Here is a 25,583-nt window from a genome sequence, read left to right as displayed (position 1 = left end):
TACATTCTTAAGTCATTTAGCAGACGCTCTTATCCAGAGCGACTTACAAAATGGTGCATTCACCTTATGATATCCAGTGGAACAACCACTTTACAATAGTGCATCTAAATCTTTTAAGGGGGGGGGGGGGGGGGGGGTTAGAAGGATTACTTTATCCTATCCTATGTATTCCTTAAAGAGGTGGGGTTTCAGGTGTCTCCGGAAGGAGGTGATTGACTCCGCTGTCCTGGCGTCGTGAGGGAGCTTGTTCCACCATTGGGGTGCCAGAGCAGCGAACAGTTTTGACTGGGCTGAGCGGGAACTGTGCTTCCTCAGAGGTAGGGGGGCCAGCAGGCCAGTGGTGGATGAACGCAGTGCCCTTGTTTTCGGGGTAGGGCCTGATCAGAGCCTGAAGGTATGGAGGTGCCGTTCCCTTCACAGCTCCGTAGGCAATCACCATGGTCTTGTAGCGGATGCGAGCTTCAACTGGAAGCCAGTGGAGAGAGCGGAGGAGCGGGGTGACGTGAGAGAACTTGGGAAGGTTGAACACCAGACGGGCTGCGGCGTTCTGGATGAGTTGTAGGGGTTTAATGGCACAGGCAGGGAGCCCAGCCAACAGCGAGTTGCAGTAATCCAGACGGGAGATGACAAGTGCCTGGATTAGGACCTGCGCCGCTTCCTGTGTGAGGCAGGGTCGTACTCTGCGAATGTTGTAGAGCATGAACCTACAGGATCGGGTCACCGCCTTGATGTTAGTGGAGAACGACAGGGTGTTGTCCAGGATCACGCCAAGGTTCTTAGCACTCTGGGAGGAGGACACAAGGGAGTTGTCAACCGTGATGGCGAGATCATGGAACGGGCAGTCCTTCCCCGGGAGGAAGAGCAGCTCCGTCTTGCCGAGGTTCAGCTTGAGCTGGTGATCCGTCATCCACACTGATATGTCTGACAGACATGCAGAGATGCGATTCGCCGCCTGGTTATCAGAAGGGGGAAAGGAGAAGATTAATTGTGTGTCGTCTGCATAGCAATGATAGGAGAGACCATGTGAGGATATGACAGAGCCAAGTGACTTGGTGTATAGCGAGAATAGGAGAGGGCCTAGAACAGAGCCCTGGGGGACACCAGTGGTGAGAGCGCATGGTGCGGAGACAGATTCTCGCCACGCCACCTGGTAGGAGCGACCTGTCAGGTAGGACGCAATCCAAGCGTGGGCCGCGCCGGAGATGCCCAACTCGGAGAGGGTGGAGAGGAGGATCTGATGGTTCACAGTATCAAAGGCAGCAGATAGGTCTAGAAGGATGAGAGCAGAGGAGAGAGAGTTAGCTTTAGCAGTGCGGAGAGCCTCCGTGACACAGAGAAGAGCAGTCTCAGTTGAATGCCCAGTCTTGAAACCTGACTGATTAGGATCAAGAAGGTCATTCTGAGAGAGATAGCAGGAGAGCTGGCCAAGGACGGCACGTTCAAGAGTTTTGGAGAGAAAAGAAAGAAGGGATACTGGTCTGTAGTTGTTGACATCGGAGGGATCGAGTGTAGGTTTTTTCAGAAGGGGTGCAACTCTCGCTCTCTTGAAGACGGAAGGGACGTAGCCAGCGGTCAAGGATGAGTTGATGAGCGAGGTGAGGAAGGGGAGAAGGTCTCCGGAAATGGTCTGGAGAAGAGAGGAGGGGATAGGGTCAAGTGGGCAGGTTGTTGGGCGGCCGGCCGTCACAAGACGCGAGATTTCATCTGGAGAGAGAGGGGAGAAAGAGGTCAAAGCACAGGGTAGGGCAGTGTGAGCAGGACCAGCGGTGTCGTTTGACTTAGCAAACGAGGATCGGATATCGTCAACCTTCTTTTCAAAATGGTTGACGAAGTCATCCGCAGAGAGGGAGGAGGGGGGGGAGGGGGAGGAGGATTCAGGAGGGAGGAGAAGGTAGCAAAGAGCTTCCTAGGGTTAGAGGCAGATGCTTGGAATTTAGAGTGGTAGAAAGTGGCTTTAGCAGCAGAGACAGAAGAGGAGAATGTAGAGAGGAGTGAGTGAAAGGATGCCAGGTCCGCAGGGAGGCGAGTTTTCCTCCATTTCCGCTCGGCTGCCCGGAGCCTTGTTCTGTGAGCTCGTAGTGAGTCGTCGAGCCACGGAGCAGGAGGGGAGGACCGAGCCGGCCTGGAGGATAGGGGACAGAGAAAATCAAAGGATGCAGAAAGGGAGGAGAGGAGGGTTGAGGAGGCAGAATCAGGAGATAGGTTGGAGAAGGTTTGAGCAGAGGGAAGAGATGATAGGATGGAAGAGGAGAGAGTAGCGGGAGAGAGAGAGCGAAGGTTGGGACGGCGCAATACCATCCGAGTAGGGGCAGAGTGAGAAGTGTTGGATGAGAGCAAGAGGGAAAAGGATACAAGGTAGTGGTCGGAGATTTGGAGGGGAGTTGCAATGAGATTAGTGGAAGAACAGCATCTAGTAAAGATGAGGTCAAGCGTATTGCATGCCTTGTGAGTAGGGGGGGAAGGTGAGAGGGTGAGGTCAAAAGAGGAGAGGAGTGGAAAGAAGGAGGCAGAGAGGAATGAGTCAAAGGTAGACGTGGGGAGGTTAAAGTCACCCAGAACTGTGAGAGGTGAGCCATCCTCAGGAAAGGAACTTATCAAGGCGTCAAGCTCATTGATGAACTCTCCAAGGGAACCTGGAGGGCGATAAATGATAAGGATGTTAAGCTTGAAAGGGCTGGTAACTGTGACAGCATGGAATTCAAATGAGGAGATAGACAGATGGGTCAGGGGAGAAAGAGAGAATGTCCACTTGGGAGAGATGAGGATTCCAGTGCCACCACCGGGGGCTGGCTCGATGCTCTAGGGGTATGCGAGAACACGTGGGCAGACGAAGAGAGAGCAGTAGGAGTAGCAGTGTTATCTGTGGTAATCCATGTTTCCGTCAGCGCCAGGAAGTCTAGGGACTGGAAGGTAGCATAGGCTGAGATGAACTCAGCCTTGTTGGCTGCAGACCGGCAGTTCCAGAGGCTGCCGGAGACCTGGAACTCCACGTGGGTCGTGCGCGCTGGGACCACCAGGTTAGAGTGGCAGCGGCCACGCGGTGTGAAGCGTTTGTATGGCCTGTGCAGAGAGGAGAGAACAGGGATAGACAGACACATAGTTGACAAGCTACACAAGTGTTGTTTCTTGTATTATAGTCTCCTGTGTCTTTAGAGAACTGTTTCACTTTGATATCCTTTTTCTTCTGTCCTGATTTTCTCTTTCTTTTCTTCTGTTAACTAGATATAAGCTAATGTTAAACGGAGCCTACTGAGGTAGGAGCAAAAAATATGCTACAAAATTCTAATAATAACTTTGCTTTACAGAGAGTAGGCTACTGACACAGACAGCAATGTGGTGCTCAGTGGTGAGGCTGAGGTAGGCTGAAATGCATGCAGGAGGGAGCAGAGGAGACAGAGAAAGAGGGGAAGCAAGCAGAGATAGAGGTTAGTACTGTGGTTCCCAAACCTGGGGACTGGGTGCCATGGGGGGTCCACTGAGAAAATCTGTACTAATCTAATCAAACAAGTTAAAACAAAAAAAAGATGTGGATATGTTCATATTGAAACACATGGCCTATCTTCGCTATAGGCCTAGATTGAAATGCAAACAATACAGTTCTAAAAAAAGGTCATACGTTTTCGTTTCGTCAATGATGCTATGTGTCAGTTTGAATAATTTCTCTCCTCATTCCGGGGTATTACATTACAATTGTATAGCTATTAGGCTATGTGTTTGTAGATCGACTGAAGTGAACGAACCTACTGCAGCCAATGTGACAATTGCTGGAGTAATTTTTCCTTGTTTTTGCTGTTCTCCTAATAGCATTTTTAAAATGTGTTTAATTGTATAGAAATTCAGTAAATACACTTCAACTTCCAAATACACCCAATAAAACTCAAACCCTGGTTACCGCCCTGCTGGTTAGAGGACAATTTGTAGAAAACAGCTAGCTACATTTTGAAGTGTTGCATTTCGAGTCAAGTGGGTGGCCAACGTGGTAAGTCTAACTTAATACTTTTTTTGTTAATCACTTTCATCAATATCGCGCTGAAAAAAATAGAACATGGGGCAAACGTTTAGGGTGTAGCGCTGTTTAAACTAACACTATTCAAACGGCACACAGAAACTTGGAATAACCTATACATGGTTGGTTAGATGAGAACTTGTAGAAGGCTTATATCTATATTTTGGATGTTGATTTAGGGAGGCTGCCATCACGGAAAAGGGAACAGACCACTTTTTTTGTTAACTTAAATTAATCAAGACACGGCATATACAGTGATAACGGTGGGCTGATATTTAAGTAATAGTTTGACTGTCAAATCGATGTATTGGTTTGTGGCATGCAACTTTTATAGACCGCACCAAATTTCCCGTGCAAAAGAGCGTAACAAAATCAATGGTACAAAACCAAATATACTGATCTGTTTTAAAGCTGCAATATTAACTTCTTGCACAACCCTACCAAATTAGTATAGAAATGTGAGTAATAGATTTGTCATTCTCATTGAACACAGGTATAAGATGCGGTAGATATGTTCTATGTGCATGTTATCTATGCTTGCAGTTTCGTTTTTGCATATTTTACATAAGATTTTGTACACCAGCTTCAAACAGCCTAAAATACAATATTTGGGGTTATTGAAAATATATTTCACAGCAGTTTAGATGATACAAGGATTCTCTACACAAATTGTTTTGTCAGACTGAAATAAGGCAATCAAACTATTAGAATGTTAGCAACCAGGAAATGGAGGATCGATCAATCAATCGTATATCATCCTGATGACTATAAACTTTTAAACTAACATCACCAATCTGAGACAAGAAGGATATGTAATTCCACAAAATGTTATGTGTTGAAAATGCAAGCTTGTGTAAAGTAGTAACAAACTATCCACATTAGGGAAATTAGCACAATATTCAATAATTTAATATGGAAAAATAATTTACTTATCACATGCTTCGTAAACAACAGGTGTAGGCTAACAATGTTAATTTAAGATGATAGTATGTTGCCCACTCAAACTACTGCAAGAATGACATATATGTCAATCAGCGCTCAAAACTAGAGCCTCCATAGTGTCTGTGTAGCAGCCTGAACGTTTGACATCCCTACTTTTTCGTAGCAGGTTAATTTAGGAGAATAAACGTAGCAGGTTATGAGACTGAGGTTAAGGTTAGCGAAAATGCTCTCCTAAACTGCTACGAAAATCCCTATCGAAGTGGCGTGAAAAGAGTGTGTCCCCTAAAATAACATCAGTGTTGACGAGAATGATGTTACGTGACCACTTGGATAGCTAGCAAGTCAGCTACTCGCTTGCAGTCTTTTTTCTTGTTGCAGTTAGGATCCTTTACAAACGAAACATTGTACCCTCGTGTATGCTATTTATCACGTCATTATGATTGAACGAACAAACATATTTTATTCACACAAAACACCTCTGTCTTCACCCCCATGTTTGCGCTGTTGCTGTACTGTACTTCCTGGTTTTACGGTTACGTCTTTCTATAAAATATCCAATCAGTGACTAGAGTCCCATTTCTTTACGGTCAGCGCTATTCGCGGTCCTTGGGACTTCCCGGGTGGGGGAGGGGGGGAAAGAGAGATTGGTTGCAGACAGTGGTAAGTCTTATTTTATACTAGGGCAATTGTTTTTCAATAGATAGGGCTGACAGTGAGGACTTCTAGTAGTTTATGATGAGTCTATTCAAAAGGAAAACGTACCCCCATCCCTAAAGCAGGGTCTGCTAACCATCATACCTAAGATTCACAAGGACCCTTTGCTTATTGATAATTGCAGACCGATCACACTACTGAATAATGCTTATAAGGTACTTGCCTTATTAGTGAATAACAGTGTAGTTTTATGAAAGGGCGGCACATTTCCAACAACATTAGACCCTATGATTTTTTTTCTTCGAGAAGGCCTTTGATACTGTAAGCCATACGTTTATTTTTAATACACCCCGCTTTTTTACATTTGGAGATTTCTTTATTAAATCAATAAGAACTCTTTGCAATGGAAGTAATAGCTCTGTAAAACTACACCACCTACATTTGAAGTCAACAGAGGACTGAGGCAAGGTTGCCCAATTAGTCCATTCCTCTACCTCTTTACAGCTCAGGTTTTACATCTACTAGTATCCCAGAATTCCTTTACAGGTATTAAGATCAATGAAATAATTAACACCTCTGCATAGCTTATGTTAAAGTTCACAGTTAACTAGTGTTATGTAAACGCAAGCTCAAAAGAAGCAGTGGCCTGGCTTTGGCCCCAGGTGAGAGCAGGTGCCCATGTAAATAGAAGGTTGAGCCTTTTTTGTAAACACTTGTGCGTTGCCTTGCCATGTGGTATAATGAACTGAAGTAGATAAACCAATGAAGACGCTGATAATGTGTAGCGTGATTATTTTTTTGTTGTGATGCAGAGCATGGGATTGTGAAGACTAAAATGTACGGTGTAGCAATGTACTAATGCAACCTGTGCGTGTACGCAGCGTTACGTACTTCACGTTCTGTGAAGTCTGCGCATGACGTCACCGACGACAAGAGGTGTTTGTTCTGGATCCTGGGAAAGAAAGATCCCGCGCACCTTGACAACCGAATAAACGAGGTAAAACGTATTCGTTTACACCGTGTGAATGCACGCCTTTATAAAGTAATGTATTTCACACGGAGCTCCTGTTGAGCACAAATCTAAGGGCGCCGTCGTTTTTGAGGTCGTCGTAGCGTGCTCCTACAGGGTCTGTAGGCCTGCTACTGAGACACGGGAATTAAACAAGCTAACTAAGATATCTCTTTCTAATATCTCTGACGAAGCTAACAAAAAACGAACCCTCCAGTGTTAACGTTATGCCATAGTATTGTCCTAATTACATCACAACTTACTTAATTTGGATTTCCACGGGCCTCTTAACACAAGATTACAGTAACGTTAGCTAAGCTAACTGCATCAACTACCTACTAGTATTAGCTAGCTACCTTGCGATCACTCGCCACAGGTCGTTGACTTGGCTAGTTGTTAGCCAGCTAACAACAGTATTGACAACTAGTTGATTAACTAGCAAGTAAGCCAACTAACGTTGCTTTCGTATGAGCTCAGCTTGCTGTGTTGGATGGTATGCGCGAGACTCCAGAACCTTTTGGAATACTGGTAAAATAATTGTTACGTAGTTAGCTTACATTCTAGAAGAGAAGATACGCAAGAAACATGATTTTCAGTTCAGTAGGTCGCTAACTAGCTGGATTTTTAACAAATGGTCACTTTCCAAATTTAACGAAGATGAACGTGTTTACTTCTCACATATCTGGCCTGACAATGACAAGTGACTGTTCGTACAACGCCATTTTCGTCCACTCGACTGGATTTGAAGTAGGTAATATTTCGTAACTCCGCCAAGGATCCACCACTGTAATGTTAACTTAGCTTGCTAGCTAACGTTAGCTGCTTCGGACTGGAGTCTTTGTATACCTAACGAGACTTCGTTTTAAGCGTGTTCTCTTGCTCGATTTGGCGAAACCGTGACATCTGCACTTATGCAGTTGCCATTAAAGTAATATAGTAACAAAATATTTGAAAAGGCGATTAGGATTTTGAATAGGGACTTGAAGCTGCTTGCTTGCAGTCGCCATTTTGTGTTGTCCCAGGAGGTCTGAAGAGAAGTGGAGAAACGTTGGCGGTTTATAGAACAGATGTAAGGAAACAAGCCGAATTGTCATATTTTCTTTGTCTGAAATCTCATCCATAGTGAACATTGTGTATTTCAAGTACAGTATCGTAACCTTGTTTTCCGTGACAATTTTGCTGCTGTCGACGCTGTACTTTCGTTTTGACTGATTACTCTCGACTTTGGCATACCGTTAGTATCCTCTGATTAGGGTCAGAACAAGCATTTCAAGTATTGATGTTGCCCATACCTTGTATTTAAATCCTTAAGTACACGCACTTTACTTAATGGTATTTTGCCTACTCTATGTACCAGGACCCCTCGGAGCTGTCACCGCTTTTTCTCTGTTGCATTGCGTTTCTGACAGTCAATTGTATTTACCATTAACGTTATTGGTTAAGTTGAATTGCTTTTATGAAGCTTTTAGGTTAGTGCGTTTATATGTCCATCCGTATCTATCTACACTGGTACCAAATGCATCTGGATTTGTGTCAGAAGGCAGTGGAAATAGTTAAAGAGCATCCAATAAAATGTGCTGTAAACACAAGGGGGTTAGAAGGACAGGAGGGGTGTTGAGTTTAGAGGAAGAACAGGAGAATTTGGCTAAACCCTTTGATCAAGTCAAATGTGTGACGACTCCACTGTTCAGCCTAGCAACGAAAGCAGGCTGTATCAAAAGATTTCCAGAAAAATGCATGTTAAATATTCACAATATTAGTAGAGCGAGAAAGTTAGGTCTATATTAATTTGGGATGTGACAAATGAAAAAAAAAAAAAAATGTAACTGCTATTTTTTTAACAGGTCAGCACTATAACGATAAAATGCATAAAGTTCCACGTGCATTCACAATGCAGCGTTGCTGCTGCTGGCAACGGTTTGGGTCTCACGGTGCATCCCTTTCAAATGATTAAGCATTGCACCTGTACTGCCATTACTGTATTTCTTTCTCATTTAACTTCTTGCCATACAGGACTTCGCTTGCCTTTTTCTGCCATTTTCCAACTGTTAACAATGATGCCTTAATGGTGGATAGTTCACTCCAAAATAATTGATGAATCGACTCCTACGATTTAGTATTTTTGGAACGGAGGAGTGATTAGTTGCCCTACTTCCGAGAACACAAACACTCGCATCTTTCATAGCTAGCTAGAGAGGGACGGGGAGAGGGGCACAGTATAAGCAGGTTGACCACCAGGTAGACAGTGAGAACCGTGCACTAGGCCTGTCTATCGGCAATCAACAACTGTATCTCGCAATGGAATGCTGTATCTCATAATTTCTTGGCTTGCAATGTCTCGAACCTTCAATAAAGCAGAGCCTAGCATCAATGAATTGGCTAGGATATTGAGATGAGCGAGATGCAACACTTTACTCAAACACAGTATATGCACAGGTTTGGTAGCCAGGGCAACCAGAGAGCGTGGAAGTTGAACCTCGCTCTTCAACACTCTTAGTAGTTGCGGAAATTGAACCACTAGGCTGTTTACATTCTGCATCAACGTTTTCACTTAGGGATTTTTCTTACCGTTAAGGATCCCAATTTCGTTTTAAAAGTTTTAACATTTAAACGTTCACACCATTTAATAGTAGTCGAATACAACTCTTGAATTGAGTTGCGTCCATCCCTAGTGAGGATATTGATTTTGAGGCCTAAGGTGTGGGATGGATAGTTTCTTGGCTACATCTGTCTATATGCTGTTCAGATTGTCATTGAGGCCATGTAGGTATAGGGCAATTCCACAGTGACAGACTCAGATTTGTTTCTTAAAATGCATGCCAAACAAAAAAGCAATGATTGCAAAGTTAAACAAACTATACAACTCTATGCACAAGAAACACTTAACAATTTCCACTGAAAATGTAACAACACGTTTACTTGAACAGTACAGGTGCAAGTTTTGGTCACAGAATGCCAGCACAAATAGCAAAAACCATAATTCTGTTACCAAACATTGCATCTGCACTGTTTTAGTAAAATGTTCTGTGAACATATTAAAAATAGTCCAGTATCATTCTGTTTCTGTGGAATTGCCCTCTATCTTCCTTGCCCTCCTTGAGAAAATCTGCGGGTACTCTCTGTCGTTGAGTAACCATGGTAACTCCATCCTTGGCCTAGTTGTGGGTATAACCTCTGAATGGAGGGGAGCGAACAATAAAATCCATAGATTTTATTGGATAAACAAAAGCACTTAATTTCAACCTCTTTCCGTTTAATCATGATTCATGAATCAATAATGATTAACAGTCTTGATTATTACCATCACGTTATGGTGAAACTATACTAGTCGTCTAATATTAAACAGCTCGTATGGATTTTCTGTCCGTCTCCCTGATGAAATTGTTTGAAAGCAGCTCCTGGAACATTAACTGCATCTAGACTGTTGACTCAGCATGCCTCCCTTGTATGCCATTCCATAAAAGCCTTTCAGTAGAGCTGTGTCCGGCATACTTTTGGTCATGTAGTGTATGTGGACACCTGCTTGTCGAACATCTCATTCCAAAATCATGAGCATTAATATGGAGTTGGTCCACCCCTTTACTGCTCTAACAGCTTCCACTCTTCCAGGAAGGCTTTCCTCTAGATGTTGCTACATTGCTGTGGGGACTTGCTTCCATTCAGCCACAAGTATTAGTGAGGTTGGGTGATTAGGTCTGGCTCGCAGTTGGCGTTCCAATTCATCTCAAAGGTGTTCGATGGGGTTGAGGTCAGGGCTATGTGGATGCCAGTCAAGTTCTTGCGCACCAATCTCGACAAACCATTTCTGTATGGACTTCGCTTTGTGCTTGGGGGCATTGTCATGCTGAAACAGGAAAGAGCCTTCCACAAAGTTGGAAGCAAAGAATCATCTAGAATGTCATTGTATTCTGTAGCGTTAAGATTTTCCTTCACTGGAACTAAGGGCCTAGCCCGAAACTTGAAAAACAGCTCCAGACTATTAATCCTCCTCTGTCAAAATTTACAGTTGGCACTATGCATTTAGACAGGTAGCGTTCTCCTCGGGTAGTGTTCTCATCATTCCAGAGAACGCGTTTCCACTGCTCCAGAGTCTAATGATGGCGAGCTTTATACCACTCCAGCCTATGCTTGGCATTGGGCATGGTGGTCTTAGGCTTGTGTGCGGCTGCTCGATCGTGGAAACTCTTTTTTTTCATGAAGCTCCCGACGAACAGTTCTTGTGCTGACGTTGCTTCCAGAGGCAGTTTGGAACTCGGAAGTGAGTGTTGCACCCGAGAATTTGTAATTTTTTTGGCCCTCGGCAGTAATGTTCTGTGAGCTTGTGTGGCCAACCATTTCGTGGCTGAGCCTTTGTTGCTCCTAGACGTTTCCACTTCACAATAACAGCACTTAGAGTTGACTTACAGCAGCTCTAGCAGGGCAGAAATTTGATGAACTGACTTGTGCCACGTTGAAAGTCACTGAGCTTTTCAGTAAGGCCATTTTACTGCCAATGTTTGTCTATGGAGATTGCATGACTCCCTCTTGCACACCTTTCCTAAAAACAGCAGTCTGATTGTTTCATGTGTGCCAAGCCAGGACCAGAGAATGTAGAACTGGGCTGCGTTCAGCATGAAACAACGTTTAGGGTCATTGAGAATCAGATGTAGGCGTAAATATTATTTAGTAGAGTAACACACATGCCTCTTACCTGTAGCGTGTGAATCATGTCAGCTCTACCGGTCACATTTCTATCTGCCATGTGCGTTGCACTATCCTGAATGCGACCTAGATTTGTCTAGACCGTAGTTTGTGCGTGCGTCATGTTTGAGAGTTTGCTTTGTTCTCATGGACTGTCCACTCTGTACTCTTCCCAGGTGAACTCCCCGTTACCTCCTCAGCAGTGTGCTTTGTGATCTATTAGCTGGGCTTGGGCCAGCGTCTCTAAGGGGGCTCTTCTCTGGATCAGGTGACGGGCCGGGCCACGCTGCACCTCTTTGCTGAATGAGGCCGGAGAGGAAATGCACTCTCGAATAAGGACCTCCACACAGAGATACACATGTAAGTTTATCATCTAGCGTGCTAGTATATTTTCCTCTGGAACCCTGACTTAGGGAAGAGTATAGCTTCCCTGGCCATGTGTGTAATGTGTACTGGATCATGTTCAGCAGGGAGAAAGCGTTTTCGAATTGAAGTGAAACAGGGAGGCACTAGGCTAATATCTGCATTTGTCCAATAAAACCACTGATTGTAGTTAGCGGCCCACTGAACAAGACCTAGCTCTGCAGTGGGGAGTTTCAGTGATATATTCTGCTCAAAAAAATAAAGGGAACACTTAAACAACACAATGTAACTCTAAGTCAATCACACTTCTGTGAAATCAAACTGTCCACTTAGGAAGCAACACTGATTGACAATAAATTTCACATGCTGTTGTGCAAATGGAATAGACAACAGGTGGAAATTATAGGCAATTAGCAAGACACCCCCAATAAAGGAGTGGTTCTGCAGGTGGTAACCACAGACCACTTCTCAGTTCCTATGCTTCCTGGCTGATGTTTTGGTCACTTTTGAATGCTGGCGGTGCTTTCACTCTAGTGGTAGCATGAGACGGAGTCTACAACCCACACAAGTGGCTCAGGTAGTGCAGCTCATCCAGGATGGCACATCAATGCGAGCTGTGGCAAGAAGGTTTGCTGTGTCTGTCAGCGTAGTGTCCAGAGCATGGAGGCGCTACCAGGAGACAGGCCAGTACATCAGAAGACGTGGAGGAGGCCGTAGGAGGGCAACAACCCAGCAGCAGGACCGCTACCTCTGCCTTTGTGCAAGGAGGAGCACTGCCAGAGCCCTGCAAAATGACCTCCAGCAGGCCACAAATGTGCATGTGTCTGCTCAAACGGTCAGAAACAGACTCCATGAGGGTGGTATGAGGGCCCGACGTCCACAGGTGGGGGTTGTGCTTACAGCCCAACACCGTGCAGGACGTTTGGCATTTGCCAGAGAACACCAAGATTGGCAAATTCGCCACTGGCGCCCTGTGCTCTTCACAGATGAAAGCAGGTTCACACTGAGCACATGTGACAGACGTGACGGAGCCTGGAGACGCCGTGGAGAACGTTCTGCTGCCTGCAACATCCTCCAGCATGACCGGTTTGGCGGTGGGTCAGTCATGGTGTGGGGTGGCATTTCTTTGGGGGGCCGCACAGTCCTCCATGTGCTCGCCAGAGGTAGCCTGACTGCCATTAGGTACCGAGATGAGATCCTCAGACCCCTTGTGAGACCATATGCTGGTGCGGTTGGCCCTGGGTTCCTCCTAATGCAAGACATTGCTAGACCTCATGTGGCTGGAGTGTGTCAGCAGTTCCTGCAAGAGGAAGGCATTGATGCTATGGACTGGCCCGCCCGTTCCCCAGACCTGAATCCAATTGAGCACATCTGGGACATCATGTCTCGCTCCATCCACCAACGCCACGTTGCACCACAGACTGTCCAGGAGTTGGCACGTGGAGGCCACACACACTACTAAGCCTCATTTTGACTTGTTTTAAGGACATTACATCAAAGTTGGATCAGCCTGTAGTGTGGTTTCCCACTTTAATTTTGACTGTGACTCCAAATCCAGACCTCCATGGGTTGATAAATTGGATTTCCATTGATTATTTTTGTGTGATTTTTGTTGTCAGCACATTCAACTATGTAAACAAAAAAGTATTTAATAAGATTATTTCATTCATTCAGATCTAGGATGTGTTATTTTAGTGTTCCCTTTATTTTTTTTGAGCAGTGTATATCCATCTAATAACATGGCAGCCTGTGTATGTTTGCTGATGTGACCCTGAGACAGGTGTGTGTGCATTCCATTGTTTTGTTCTGTTTTGAGTTTCATAATGTTCTTGTGTTATGAGATGAGTGCCTGGCACAAGGATTTGAAAGTGCTTTGTTGTCCTGGTTTGTCCCACGGTGTACTATTCTATTTCTGCATCCCCTATGCATCACCTGCCTTATACCTCTCGCCCATGCCCTTACAGACGCGCGCGCACACACACAGCTCACACGCACTCATACTACAGTCCTGGCATGTGAACACACACACACCCAGAGCCAACAGATTGGCTTGCTGTCCCTTCACTCTCCTCGGCCGGGGCCCCTGTTGGTTTTGGCTGCTCTGTTGCCCACATGATTAATGGCCTCTGAAGTCTGAAGGCACTTCCTCCTCCTGGCTCACTCATCTCCTCTGTGTGTGTGTGTGTGAGAGACGGTGTTTAATTCTTGTTGCGTGACTTTTTTAAATTATTTTTTGCGCTGCATTGTTGGTAAGTGCTCGTAGCAAGCATTTCACTGTGAAGTCTACCGTTGTATTCGACACATCTGACAAATAACATTTGAATTGTGTGTTTGACCGAGTGTGTGTGCCTCTGCTGCTGTCTCTGCCTCTCCTGCCTTCTGACCCAAACCCCCCCCCCATCCCATCCTCCCTAATAATGCAGGAAGTCAGGCCCTCTCCCACCCATGACTGAATGGTAGGGCGATGTCAACTTTAGTCCTATCGTGATTATGTACCCATAAAACATTGTGATATACGATACTATTGGGCCCTATTGGCCACCCCCAATTATTTTTTGAGATTTATGCAACTGGAGAAATAATGATGAAAGATACTGTTTTAGAAAGCCTGGCAAGTGCATGCAATGGCAAATCCTTTCTAATATTCCTTTCTGGTGGAGGAGCAGAACAGGTTTGTGTGGCGCGCACATGATTGAGCAGTGACCGTCTGAGCAATGGGCTGTCTTACAGTAAGCTATGTTATAGGCCGACATCATGGGTTGAATAGAAGCGGTCTACCGTCTTCAGAACTGGATAATAATTGCTTTATTTGCCTCATAAAACAGTCATGTATATTGGCTGGTCTGTCTCATAAAGCTGTGATTGAAAGTAAGTAGCCTATGCTTAGGCTATGGAATTTCATTCTTGTTATTTTTGAAAGCCGCAAGGACTTTAACACCGTAGGTTCGAATACTTTGGAAATAAGCTACTGTTCATAACTTTAACTTGTCTTAAAGCTTTTATGATAGGCCTAGTGGGAGGATAGGTTGTTGGCCATTTTGGTTTTCAACTCCTCATGCAAGGTTTTTCCCAGCTCGCATTTAATTTCTTAACCCCTAGAGTCAATGTCTAATTAGCATAACAAAAATCCCCTTCAAAATCAGTCTGTTTTAAGCAAGAGAGATCCGGGGGGGGGTTTGTCTCCGTCCGTCGACATTCTGCGGCTGCGGTGGGGTAGCAGAGCTACAGCAGTGTTTGTCAGACCAGGAGACATCCCGAAAATTGGTCTTCTCCCAAAAAATGTCTGTGGTGTCCAAACGGTTTGGCCTAAAAATATGTCCCCTTTATGGGAAAGATGAGACTTAAGAACACGATGGTGGTCTGTTTTGCTCTACGACCCTCACAAGCGTCACTGGACTTGTCTGAAGTCGGTACCACCGATCTGCCAACTTCTGTCTGTCGCGACCGAATAGTTTGGGGTACACACTATTATGACCCCTCTATGGAAAGGGGAGACTCCCAAAAACATGTACATGCTCTAGGATGTCCACAAGACTCATCTGAAGGTAGCACAGTTCCATTTGAAAAAAATAAGTAGTTAAATACGGGGACTAAATATGGGTAATAATAAATTGTCTGATCTTCTCTCAGATATAGGACAGACGCTTAAAAACAAACTTCCCTTTGATTTATTTTTTGACTGTCTGTTTTTCCATGTATGAATCGGGTATTCAATGTGTTTCTATGGGCAAATAGCAGTACAGCCAAATTCAAGTCTTAGACTCTATGGGGTTAATAAGCTTAAACTTATAAAAAATAAAAATCTATATGATATTTTATTTTTATAGATTCGCAAAAAATTCTTTCCCTTTTTTTGCTTTGTCAATATGGGGTATTGTTTGTAGATTGAGGATTTTTTATTTATTTAATACTTATTTTCCACCATAATTTGCTAATAAATTCATAAAAAATCCTACAATGTGATTTTCAGGATTTTTTTCCCCTTCTCATTTTGTCTGTCATAGTTGACGTGTACCTATGATGAAAAGGCCTCTCATCTTTTTAAGTGGGAGAACTTGCACAATTGGTAGCTGACTAAATACTTTTTTGCCCCACTGTAAATGTATTGAATTGATTAGAAAATCCATTAATTTGCCAAAGATTGGCATAAGACATTAACAAAATGCGTAAGTGATACATATTGTCCTTCAACTTGCTGAAGTGGCAAAAGCACAGGAATGCCCCTGTCTGTGTGTGCATGTGTTTGTCTACCACTTTATGTAGCCTAGGCTAAATCTGAGCCATCCGCAACCATAATAACTTCATTATTTTATAATAAAGTTTAACCTGCTTTTTTGTTGTTGAAATAATCACTTATCTGGCTTTCAAGTCTGTTAATGAAAATGCCCTTTTTGTTATAAAGTTAAGCAGAGCCATGCACAATGCACATTCACTAATAATGGCTAACTTGTAGCACTGCAGGCATTATAGAACATTAACACAGGTCTCATAATCAATTTCTCAAGCACAAGCCCACGTGCTAGTGAGCAGCCAGCTAATCTTTCTATTTCAAGTTTAGCCAACTTGGGTCTATTTGCTAACTGACAAGGTAGAACAGTTGAATTGTTATGAACACACCCTTCTGTCTGTCCTCAACTGTTTGAACAGCATGCTAGCCTGTCCACTTTGTTCAGATGTTGAAATCAAGTGTCCTACCATATTTCTCAGATTGAGAACCAGTTGCCAATTCCTTATATAATTGTGCTTTATGCTTATTGCAGATGTTGTGTGTTCATGTGTGTAAATGGGAAGGAGCACGTGGCACAGGTGGAGATGTGACCAAAAAGACATCCCGAGCTTGATTCTTGCGATACAGGCATTTGGAATATCGCGCTAAACATACATCAAATGAATTAGATTAACTCAAATGTATCGCCCAGCGCTACCCGATTCTCCTTTGACCCTTGAAATGCGCAGTCTAATTGTGTAGGTGTTAAGAAACAAATATGAAGATATTTATATACACAGCCTTGATTGGCTGATAGGATGGTCTAGAGCCCGCCCCCTTACTCAGATCACATTGTGACGTAATGATGTGGAACAAAAGTTCCATCCCACACGAACAGGCTGAAATTCCAGGCTTTTTTTTTTCTCCAAACATCTCTTACACAAAAAGGGCATATCATAATTTTCACATTTTCAGACTGTTATTTCAACCTCGGTGTAGAAATATAATTTAAAAAACAACAAGAATCATGTTTTTTAACTGCACTGCCCCTTTAAACCAACTGAACAATACCCCTGGGACACATTTACCTCATGGCTCTGAGGCACAGATCAAGGCTCTTTTCCGTGGGAGTGCAACGTCACAGAACAAATGTTCAGGTAGAAATGTATTGTGTGCAACAGATATCGTTGTCTGTCAGACCATTTGTTCACTGTTCAATTGACCTAAATCACATTATTAATGTGTGTTATGCAAGAGCAAGCGAGAAAGAGAGCGAGAGGAAAAGAAAGATGGAAAGTGAGAGAGAGGAAGGGAGAGAAAGAGAGCATGGTTACATGCACACAATAATACGATTGTGGAGGATCAAAGTTCAATTAAAACATTTACATGCTTTGCAAGAAGAACAATCTCTATTAATCCTGTTTATATGACATCTGAAATCAGGCTACCTGATGGGACTTGTGATCAATGCAGAAAAATCGGCAACCCAATTGTTGTTTTACCACAGTTAGTGACCATGTTATTTTTGCAAATACTATGTGATTCTGAGTTTGGACATATAAAGCTTGTGCTACCGGTGATGGCACATGTGCAGATCAATCACCCCCACCGCACGAAACACACACACTTTAAAGGGGCAGTGCAGTTAAAAAAAACATTCTTGTTGTTTTTTAAATTATATATATTTGCTATTTGCAGCACGTGCTGCACCAACTGCTCACTCTACTACTCAGGGTTTTCGTTAGCTGGTAATAGCCAGCTTTTGTCCATTTAAAAATTATAGGAAAAGAAGATAAATAAAATTGGAACAGGCCACTTGTCAGGGAGAAGAAGGAAAAAAATATTAATGGCTTTTTAATTTTTATGAAGCTTAGACCTACTGGTTGTATGAATTTGGGATCTATCGTACCAGAGTTTGTTTAGGCTATTTCTTTCTCGACAAGCTGACCAATAGAATATGTAAACTTTTCTACTATGGTGGATAGTAAGTTCACATAGGCTCATAGGCGGCGCATCCATAAGGCTAGGGGAAGCTAAGCTTTCCCTAAGTAAATTGTATTATATTGCCTTATTAGCCTACTCTTGTCTATACCAAAATAAATAAATAAAATTATTCAAAATAGGCTAATAAAACATGATTTGGCCACAGAGGATCATTAGCTTCCCCTAGCCTTCAAAATAAGTAAATGTTTTGCCTACAGTCACATTGCTTACAATCGGAAGGAAAGGCAGCGCACGCAATTGGTGCAGCACGTGCTGCAAATAGCAAATATATTATTGAGTTGCACCTGTCAGTGAAGTATAGGCCCAGCCAGGCATATCTCAATATTTCCAAATTAAATCGGGGCATAACATAGTTTGGAAAGCAAATGGCTACTGCTGTAAAGAGAAGACAAAGAAAATACACTAAACTAAAAAAAGGACAGATATCAAAACACTTGATTGAGCGAACAACAGTAGACCAGCGGAGTGCATTGGCCATATCCCCGGTGAGTGCGAACAGCACATTTTCACTCTCATTGTTGGGTCAGTGCCACTGTTTGTTTTTGGACAATAACTTCCTCTAGTTTAGATCGATGTCATTCTATTTGTATCTCCCCTTCTCGTAGGCCTATTATATGGACAACGTCGTTTTTACTGATCTGTTGGTCAGTGTCAGCACCGTAGGCTACCCTGTCATTTGTCGTATTCAAAAAGATTCTGCTAATATCTCCAGTCACAAAGTTTAGTAGAATTGCATGAAATGTGTTTTTTCGGTCGAAAGAAAGATGAAACGTTTCTGATATAGCCCAGGCCTCTACACTATCTGCGCTCAGCCATGCATTGAACGGTCTTTTTTGCGAAGAGTGATTGTGTTCTATTAGCCTAAATTATGACTATCTAGCCTACTATTCGTAATGTGATGAGTAGATTATCTTACATCAGTCTGCAAATGCGATGATTAATGGAATGCTTTATTATAAAGGTGCATTTCTATGGGGAACATTTGCTTCCCCAAACAACTCAGGCTTTGCCTATGCATAGGCTAGTGATTTTTCTGTTCCTACAAGTCTTGTTGGCTGAGGAAAAGTAAATGTGGTCAGTTATTCTAACATCTTCAAGGTGCAAGGAAAGGACACATCCTTGCATCCTCGACTTGAATGTTCTGTTAAGATGAATCACCATAATCTAAATGTGATTTCTGTCATTCTGAGCACTGTGGGTGGACACCCTAATCAGGTTACGGACCCAATGCATATGGGTCCGGTAAATTTCTCAAATGTCCTGTAAATTAAAATGCTGCTGGTCAAGTGTCTGGTGCCACATTTTCATAACTGAAACCCTGGTACTTCTGTACCCTCAGACACCCTGGTCTTAATTACAGCAGGCTTCATTCTCTCTCTCTCTCCTGCAATCCATCTCTCTGGACATGGGTGATCTCTCCCTTTACTTCTGCTCTGTCATTCTTTCTGTCATGCCCTCCCTTAATTTTCTCTCTCGCTCTCTCTCTCCAGTTGTATGTGACGTGGTCTCTTGTCATCATCATGTTATTTGGTAGACAGTAGGTACGAGGTACGCTCCACACACTGATTGGTGTCATTTTAATGGGTCATGATGAGGTGAATCACTGTTTCTGGAGACAGATGGCTGGCTGCTTTACAGGGGGGGAGGAGATTAACTGTCTTCTGGGGAACGCTGTAGCTGTGTGTGTCACACTCTCCCACAAACACACACAGCCTTGAATGAAATGACTATTTGCTTACAAGTGTTTTATTATGCTCGTAAAGCAAGGGATGCCTTTCTGTTAACTTGTGTGGGAATTCCATTATTCCACAGTATATTGTTGGGCAGTATGTTTGAACAGCCTGTGTCGTGCCAAATTTCTCCCCCGTGTCTGAGTTGATATCAGTTTGTGGGAGATAAATATCCACTGTTTCAAGCAGGATTTATTTCAGGCAACGGCGCCGTCTCTGACCAATCTTTTTAAAGGCCTACCTATTGGCCACGGAGACAAAATGTTGGTGGTTTTAAAGCTAATTTGATGCACTTCTACACATTTTGCCATGGTTTACACTAGAGGTTGACCGATTAATTGGAATGGCCGATTAATTAGGGCCGATTTCAGGTTTTCATAACAATCGGAAATCGGTATTTTTGGACGCCGATTTGGCTGAATTTTAATATTTAGTATTTTTATTTGTTCCATTTTTTTTCTCCATTAAAAACATTTTTTTCCCCCGATCTTTTATTTAACTAGGCAAGTCAGTTAAGAACACATTCTTATTTTCAATGACTGCCTAGGAACGGTGGGTTAACTGCCTTGTTCAGGGGCAGAAGGACAGATTTTTACCTTGTCAGCTCGGGGATTCAATCTTGCAACCTTATGGTTAACTAGTCCAACGCTCTAACCACCTGCTTTACATTGCACTCCACGAGGTTACGCGAATGCAGTAAGAAGCTAAGGTAAGTTGCTAGCTAGCATTAAACTTATCTTATAAAAAACAATCAATCATAATCACTAGTTAACTACATATGGTTGATGATATTACTAGTTTATCTAGCCTGTCCTGCGTTGCATATAATCGCTTAGGTACACGTTGCTCCAACCATAAACATCAATGCCTTTCTTAAAATCAATACACAAGTATATATTTTTAAACCTGCATATTTAGTTAATATTGCCTGCTAACATGAATTTCTTTTAACTAGGGAAAATGTGTCACTTCTCTTGCAAACAGAGTCAGGCTATATGCAGCAGTTTGGGCCGCCTGGCTCGTTGCAAACTGTGAATACTATTTCTTCCTAACAAAGACAGCCAACTTCGCCAAACGGGGGATGATTTAACAAAAGCGCATTTGCGAAAAAAGCACAATCGTTGCACGACTGTACCTATCCCTAAACATCAATGCCTTTCTTAAATCAATACACAGAAGTATATATTTTTAAACCTGCATATTTAGCTAAAAGAAATCCAGGTTAGCAGGCAATATTAACCAGGTGAAATTGTGTCATTTTGCGTTCATTGCACGCAGTCAGGGTATATGCAACCGTTTGGGCCATCTGGCTCATTGCGAACTAATTTGCCTGAATTTTACGTAATTATGACATAACATTGAAGGTTGTGCAATGTAACAGGAATGACGTTTTGTTTTCGAGATGATAGTTTCCGGATTCTACCATATTAATGACCTAAGGCTCGTATTTCTGTGTGTTATTATATTACAATTAAGTCTATGATTTGATAGAGCAGTCTGACTGAGCACCAGCAGGCTCGTAAGCATTCATTCAAAATAGCACTTTAGTGCGTTTTGCCAGCAGCTCTTCGCAATGCATTGCGCTGTTTGACTTCAAGCCTATCAACTCCCGAGATTAAGCTGGTGTAACCCATGTGAAATGGCTAGCTAGTTGGCCGGGTGCGCGCTAATAGCGTTTCAAACGTCACTCGCTCTGAGACTTGGAGTAGTTGTTTCCCTTGCTCTACGTGGGTAACGCTGCTTCGAGGGTGGCTGTTGTCGATGTGTTCCTGGTTCTCGCCCAGGTAGGAGCGAGGAGAGGGACGGAAGCTATACTGTTACACTGGCAATACTAAAGTGCCTATAAGAACATCCAATAGTCAAAGGTATATGAAATACAAATCGTATAGAGAGAAATAGTCCTAACTTAAACGTTAGCTTTTTTTACATGGCACATATTGCACTTTTACTTTCTTCTCCAACACTTTGTTTTTGCATTATTTAAACCAAATTGGACACGTTTCATTATTTATTTGAGGCTAAATTGATTTCATTGATGTATTATATTAAGTTAAAATAAGTGTTCATTCAGTATTGTTGTAATTGTCATTATTACAAATAAATAAATAACATTTTTTTTTTTTAAATCGGCCGATTTAATCGGCATCGGCTTTTTTGGTCCTCCAATAATCGGCATCGGCGTTGAAAAATCATAATTGGTCGACCTCTAGTTTACACTGTGTTCTTATGCTATGCGGGTGACTCAAACATAACAAATTCAATGGAGGCCCCATGTCGTTTTGAGAATTTTAGATTCTCCCTGACTGTAGTTTTTATTTTGGTTATTGTTAGTTCTCAAAGGTTACCTTATTTAAGAAACGTGTAGCTCCATTATCTTCTACATACTTTATCTCGCTTAAGTTTACTCTGAAAATGTTTACCATCCCAAAATGTTTTATTTACAATTTAGCAGCGGTGGCCGCTGGCCTTGTGGCGAAGAAATGAAAAGCTCGATCCTCCCCTTCTTATAGCACTGTCTTACATATCTCTCTCTCCCTCTCGTTGTTTCTTTTCTTTTTCTCTCTGCATTGACAAAAGCCTGGCCGGCGTGGATGCTTTTGTTTTTTGGCCTAGTCTAGACGTGCTGCGTGTGAGTGCGCGTGCAGCAGCGGTGTGGTGGTGAGGGAGGGAGGGATGTAGGGAGAAGGAGCGAGAGCAGTAGATAAGGTAGCCCTTGGTTTGGTGGGGGTAAACAGGCTTTGGTTCACAAGATCAGCCCGAAAGGAGAACAGCGAGTGGGGGAGGGGCAGGGTGTTATGGAAGGAGGGAGGGAAGAATGGTGGTGTGTCAAAGGTGTGGAGGGAGGGAGGGAGAGAGAGAGGGAGGGAGGGACCTCAAGCTATTGATGGGGAAAAGAAAAGGGAGGGGTGGAGGGAGAGGGAGGGAGGGGTAACAAGCTGTGGGCTGAGACTAGCGCTCAATGAGGAAGCGAAACAGCCGAGCCATTTCAGTGTTGAATAACCAATGCACGCCGCTTGCTGTGTGTGTGTTTGAGAGAGAGAAGAGCTACGAGAGAAAGGAAAGAAGCAAACTCTCTTCCTGGATATATAAAAAAAATTTACCGGAGCGCTCTCCTTCCTTTCTCATACTTACTGCTTGTGAGGGGGGAGGCCCGGGGTGGACACACAATGGGGCAAGGAGCCTGTGGCTACTGGGCCGTTGTATTGCTGCTGAGAGGGGGAGGGGGTCGAGTGAAGGAGACCGGCACACACAGCTAACTCAGCCAGCCGGCTCCAGCCAGGCCTCAACAGGCTCAATCTTACCCCGCTCCCTGGCCCTTTTCTTTTTTTGTGTGTTTTTTTCAAGGAATACCCCTCACTTAAACCTGGATCTATGGATTAATCATGTGTGTGGATTATTGTTAATGGATTTTGTGAAACGGATTTATATTGGAACCTTGAAAAGAACCGATTTCTCTCTTCCTGTGTTTGTGGAAAAAGGAGAGAAAGGGAGCCAAACTTCTCCGGTTTTCTTTTTTTGCTTTGTGTTGGGGGAAGCTTCTAGATGGATTACAAGATGCATGCTAAATCTAACGATCTGCTGGATTTTCAGACTCTGGATGCCCTCTTGGAAAAAATTGCACATTATTCTTCTGTCTCTGTGAAAAGGTAACGTTTGGCCGATAGAGATTAAAAAAAAGTCTTCCCTCATGTTTCCCATTCAAGATTTTACTGAGTTACAGTTGATAGGAGGAAATCTGTCAATTTAAATAAATTCATTAGGCCCTAAACTTATAGATTTCACTTAACTGGGAACACACATGCATCTGTTGGTCATAGATACCTTTAAAAAAAAAAAAAGAATGGTGATCTCAGGATCTCGTCACGGTATTTCTGTGCATTCAAATTGCCATCGACAACATGCAATTGTGTTCGTTGTCCTTAGCTTATGCCTGCTTATAACCCCACTGCTACCATGGGGCACTCTGTTCACAACGTTGACATCAGCAAACCGGTTGCCAACCCGACGCCATACAAGTGGTCTGCGGTTGTGAGGCCGGTTGGACATTCTAACAAATTCTCTACCATAAGCGGAGGCTTATGGTAGAGAAATGAACATTAAATTCTCTGGCAACAGCTCTGATGGACTTTCCTGCCAATTGCACGCTCCCTCAACATTTGACATTTGTGGCATTGTGTTGTGAAGAAACTAAACCTTTTAGTTGCCTTTTATTGCCCCCAGCACAAGGTGCACCTGTGTAATGATCATGCTGGTTAATCAGCTTCTTGATATGCCACCCCTGTCAGGTGGATAGATTATCTTATCTTGGCAAAGTAAAAATGTTAACAGGGATGTGCACAAATTTTGAGAAACAAGCTTTTTGTGCGTTTGCAAAATTTGTAGGATCTTTAATTTCAGCTCATGAAACATGGGGACCAACACTTTACATGTTGCGTTTAGTTTTTTTTATTCAGTGTACATAAACTAAGCCTACAGCTTACATTTGTACTGTATTAAGGTCACCTAATCTAAAATGTGGAACTGAAATGGAGAGCTCCAGTTTACAGAGAAAGAAGTATTTTTGTTTGTGGACATCATTCTCAAATATTACCTATTAATGTGTCATTTTCTCTGAAGTAGCCTATTAGTTGAAAGCCTGTGGAAATCATTGGTTCAGAGGATTGATTGTTAGCCACCATTCTGCCAGTAATTCTCCTGAAGGGCCATCGGTGTGGGGGGGAAGGGTGGGTTACAGAGAGAGTGGGTTGTATTTGTGGCAGCAGGGCTATTTTTGGGGGGAAATGTATACTGATTCCAGGAAATGCCTTGGTGAATGAATTGGCCCTGTGAGTTCAGCCTGTGAGGAAGGGAGGGAGAAAGAGAGCAAGGGGGTTCCTTTATCTCCAGGTCTGTGTTTTGTTTATATAGTGACTCATATGTGAGTGTTGTCACTCTCTCCTCTCCAGTCTTGGTGTGTGTTCTCCTAACCCTTTCGTCCTGGCTTTTTGTCCACTATAAACAGATTATTTTGTGTATTGAAACTTTTCGCTCCTGTTGAGCACCACCCTGTGTGTTTGGTGCACGTAGATGCTCAGTCAGTCAGAGATGGAGATTGTCACTGGGAGTGTTTCACCACAGTGTTCTGTGACTTCGACCAAACACAACCAACCTGATTTAATGTAAGCAGCAGTGTGTGTGTGTATGTGTGTTAGGGTTGGGCTGATAGACTATATGATAATATTAAATATTGGTGATATTTGAACTTGACAAATCAAAACTGTGCAGTTTTATCAGTATGTATCAATATGAAGTCTAAATGAATAAAGCCTTTATTTTTTTTGTCATGCGTGTATTTTTTTTAATGAGAAGGCGACTATACTATCATAAATAAGCACAGTGGAATTATTTTGTCACCAACAATGCAAAATGATAATATCAGATATCTGCAATATTTGGAGTAGCATATCGTGGAATAGGTCTCCCCAAATATCGCTCAACCTAGTGTGTGTGTGGTGTTGAGTCACTCAGAGGAAGCCTGCTTGCCTCTACAGAGCCCCACAGCACACACAGCCAGTAGAGAGGAGGACTCTGAACAGTCAGACATGACGCATGCTTCTGACTCAGTTGGGCCCCCTCAAAAAAGTGGGTTTGTGTTCCATGAATGGCATGCCAGATGTGTGCATGAGCCTGCATGCACGTAGGTGAGAGCAGTGCTCAGCTGAAGTGAGAGTTAGTTTGCGTCCCAAATGGCACTGCGTCCCTGGTCCACAGTAGTTCCATATGTAATGCAGGATTCCCCAACTGGTGGCCTGCGAGTGGTTTTATTTGGCCCCCCAAGTTTCCAAATATTTTTGTTGCATTTTCATTGTTGGAAATAAAAACACCAGGAAATCACCTCCAATTGATTTTAATTTAGTAATTAACACGGTTTGAAATAATTGTTTTCGTCAAATATTATGTGTTTGGGCTTCTTGTGGTCAATTTGCAGTATACTAATTATTTGTAATT

General features: G+C 43.1%; 1 protein-coding gene across 8 annotated transcripts in view; it reads left to right on the top strand.

Moving 5' to 3' along the window:
• The first annotated feature begins 6,493 nt into the window (after positions 1–6,493).
• LOC106607418 (bromodomain-containing protein 4) overlaps positions 6,494–25,583 on the top strand; it is a 72,289-nt gene continuing 53,199 nt past the window's right edge. For 3 of the 8 annotated variants that reach the window (XM_045720667.2, XM_045720666.2, XM_045720665.2), the window contains exon 1: positions 22,553–23,242. In XM_045720667.2, the coding sequence (XP_045576623.2) occupies positions 23,139–23,242 (104 nt within the window). In that variant the 5' untranslated portion in view covers positions 22,553–23,138. Of the gene's footprint in view, positions 6,600–6,638; positions 7,359–7,389; positions 7,681–11,467; positions 11,652–22,551; positions 23,243–25,583 lie in introns of those variants that run through there. The other 5 variants (XM_045720671.2, XM_045720673.2, XM_045720672.2 and 2 more) reach the window with 5 other exon arrangements.

Source organism: Salmo salar, chromosome 06, assembly GCF_965601325.2.
Source record: "Salmo salar chromosome 06, fSalSal1, whole genome shotgun sequence".
Lineage (NCBI taxonomy): Eukaryota > Metazoa > Chordata > Actinopteri > Salmoniformes > Salmonidae > Salmo > Salmo salar.
The sequence above is the reverse complement of the archived record's forward strand: the minus strand, read 5'-3'. Positions and strand labels throughout refer to the sequence as shown.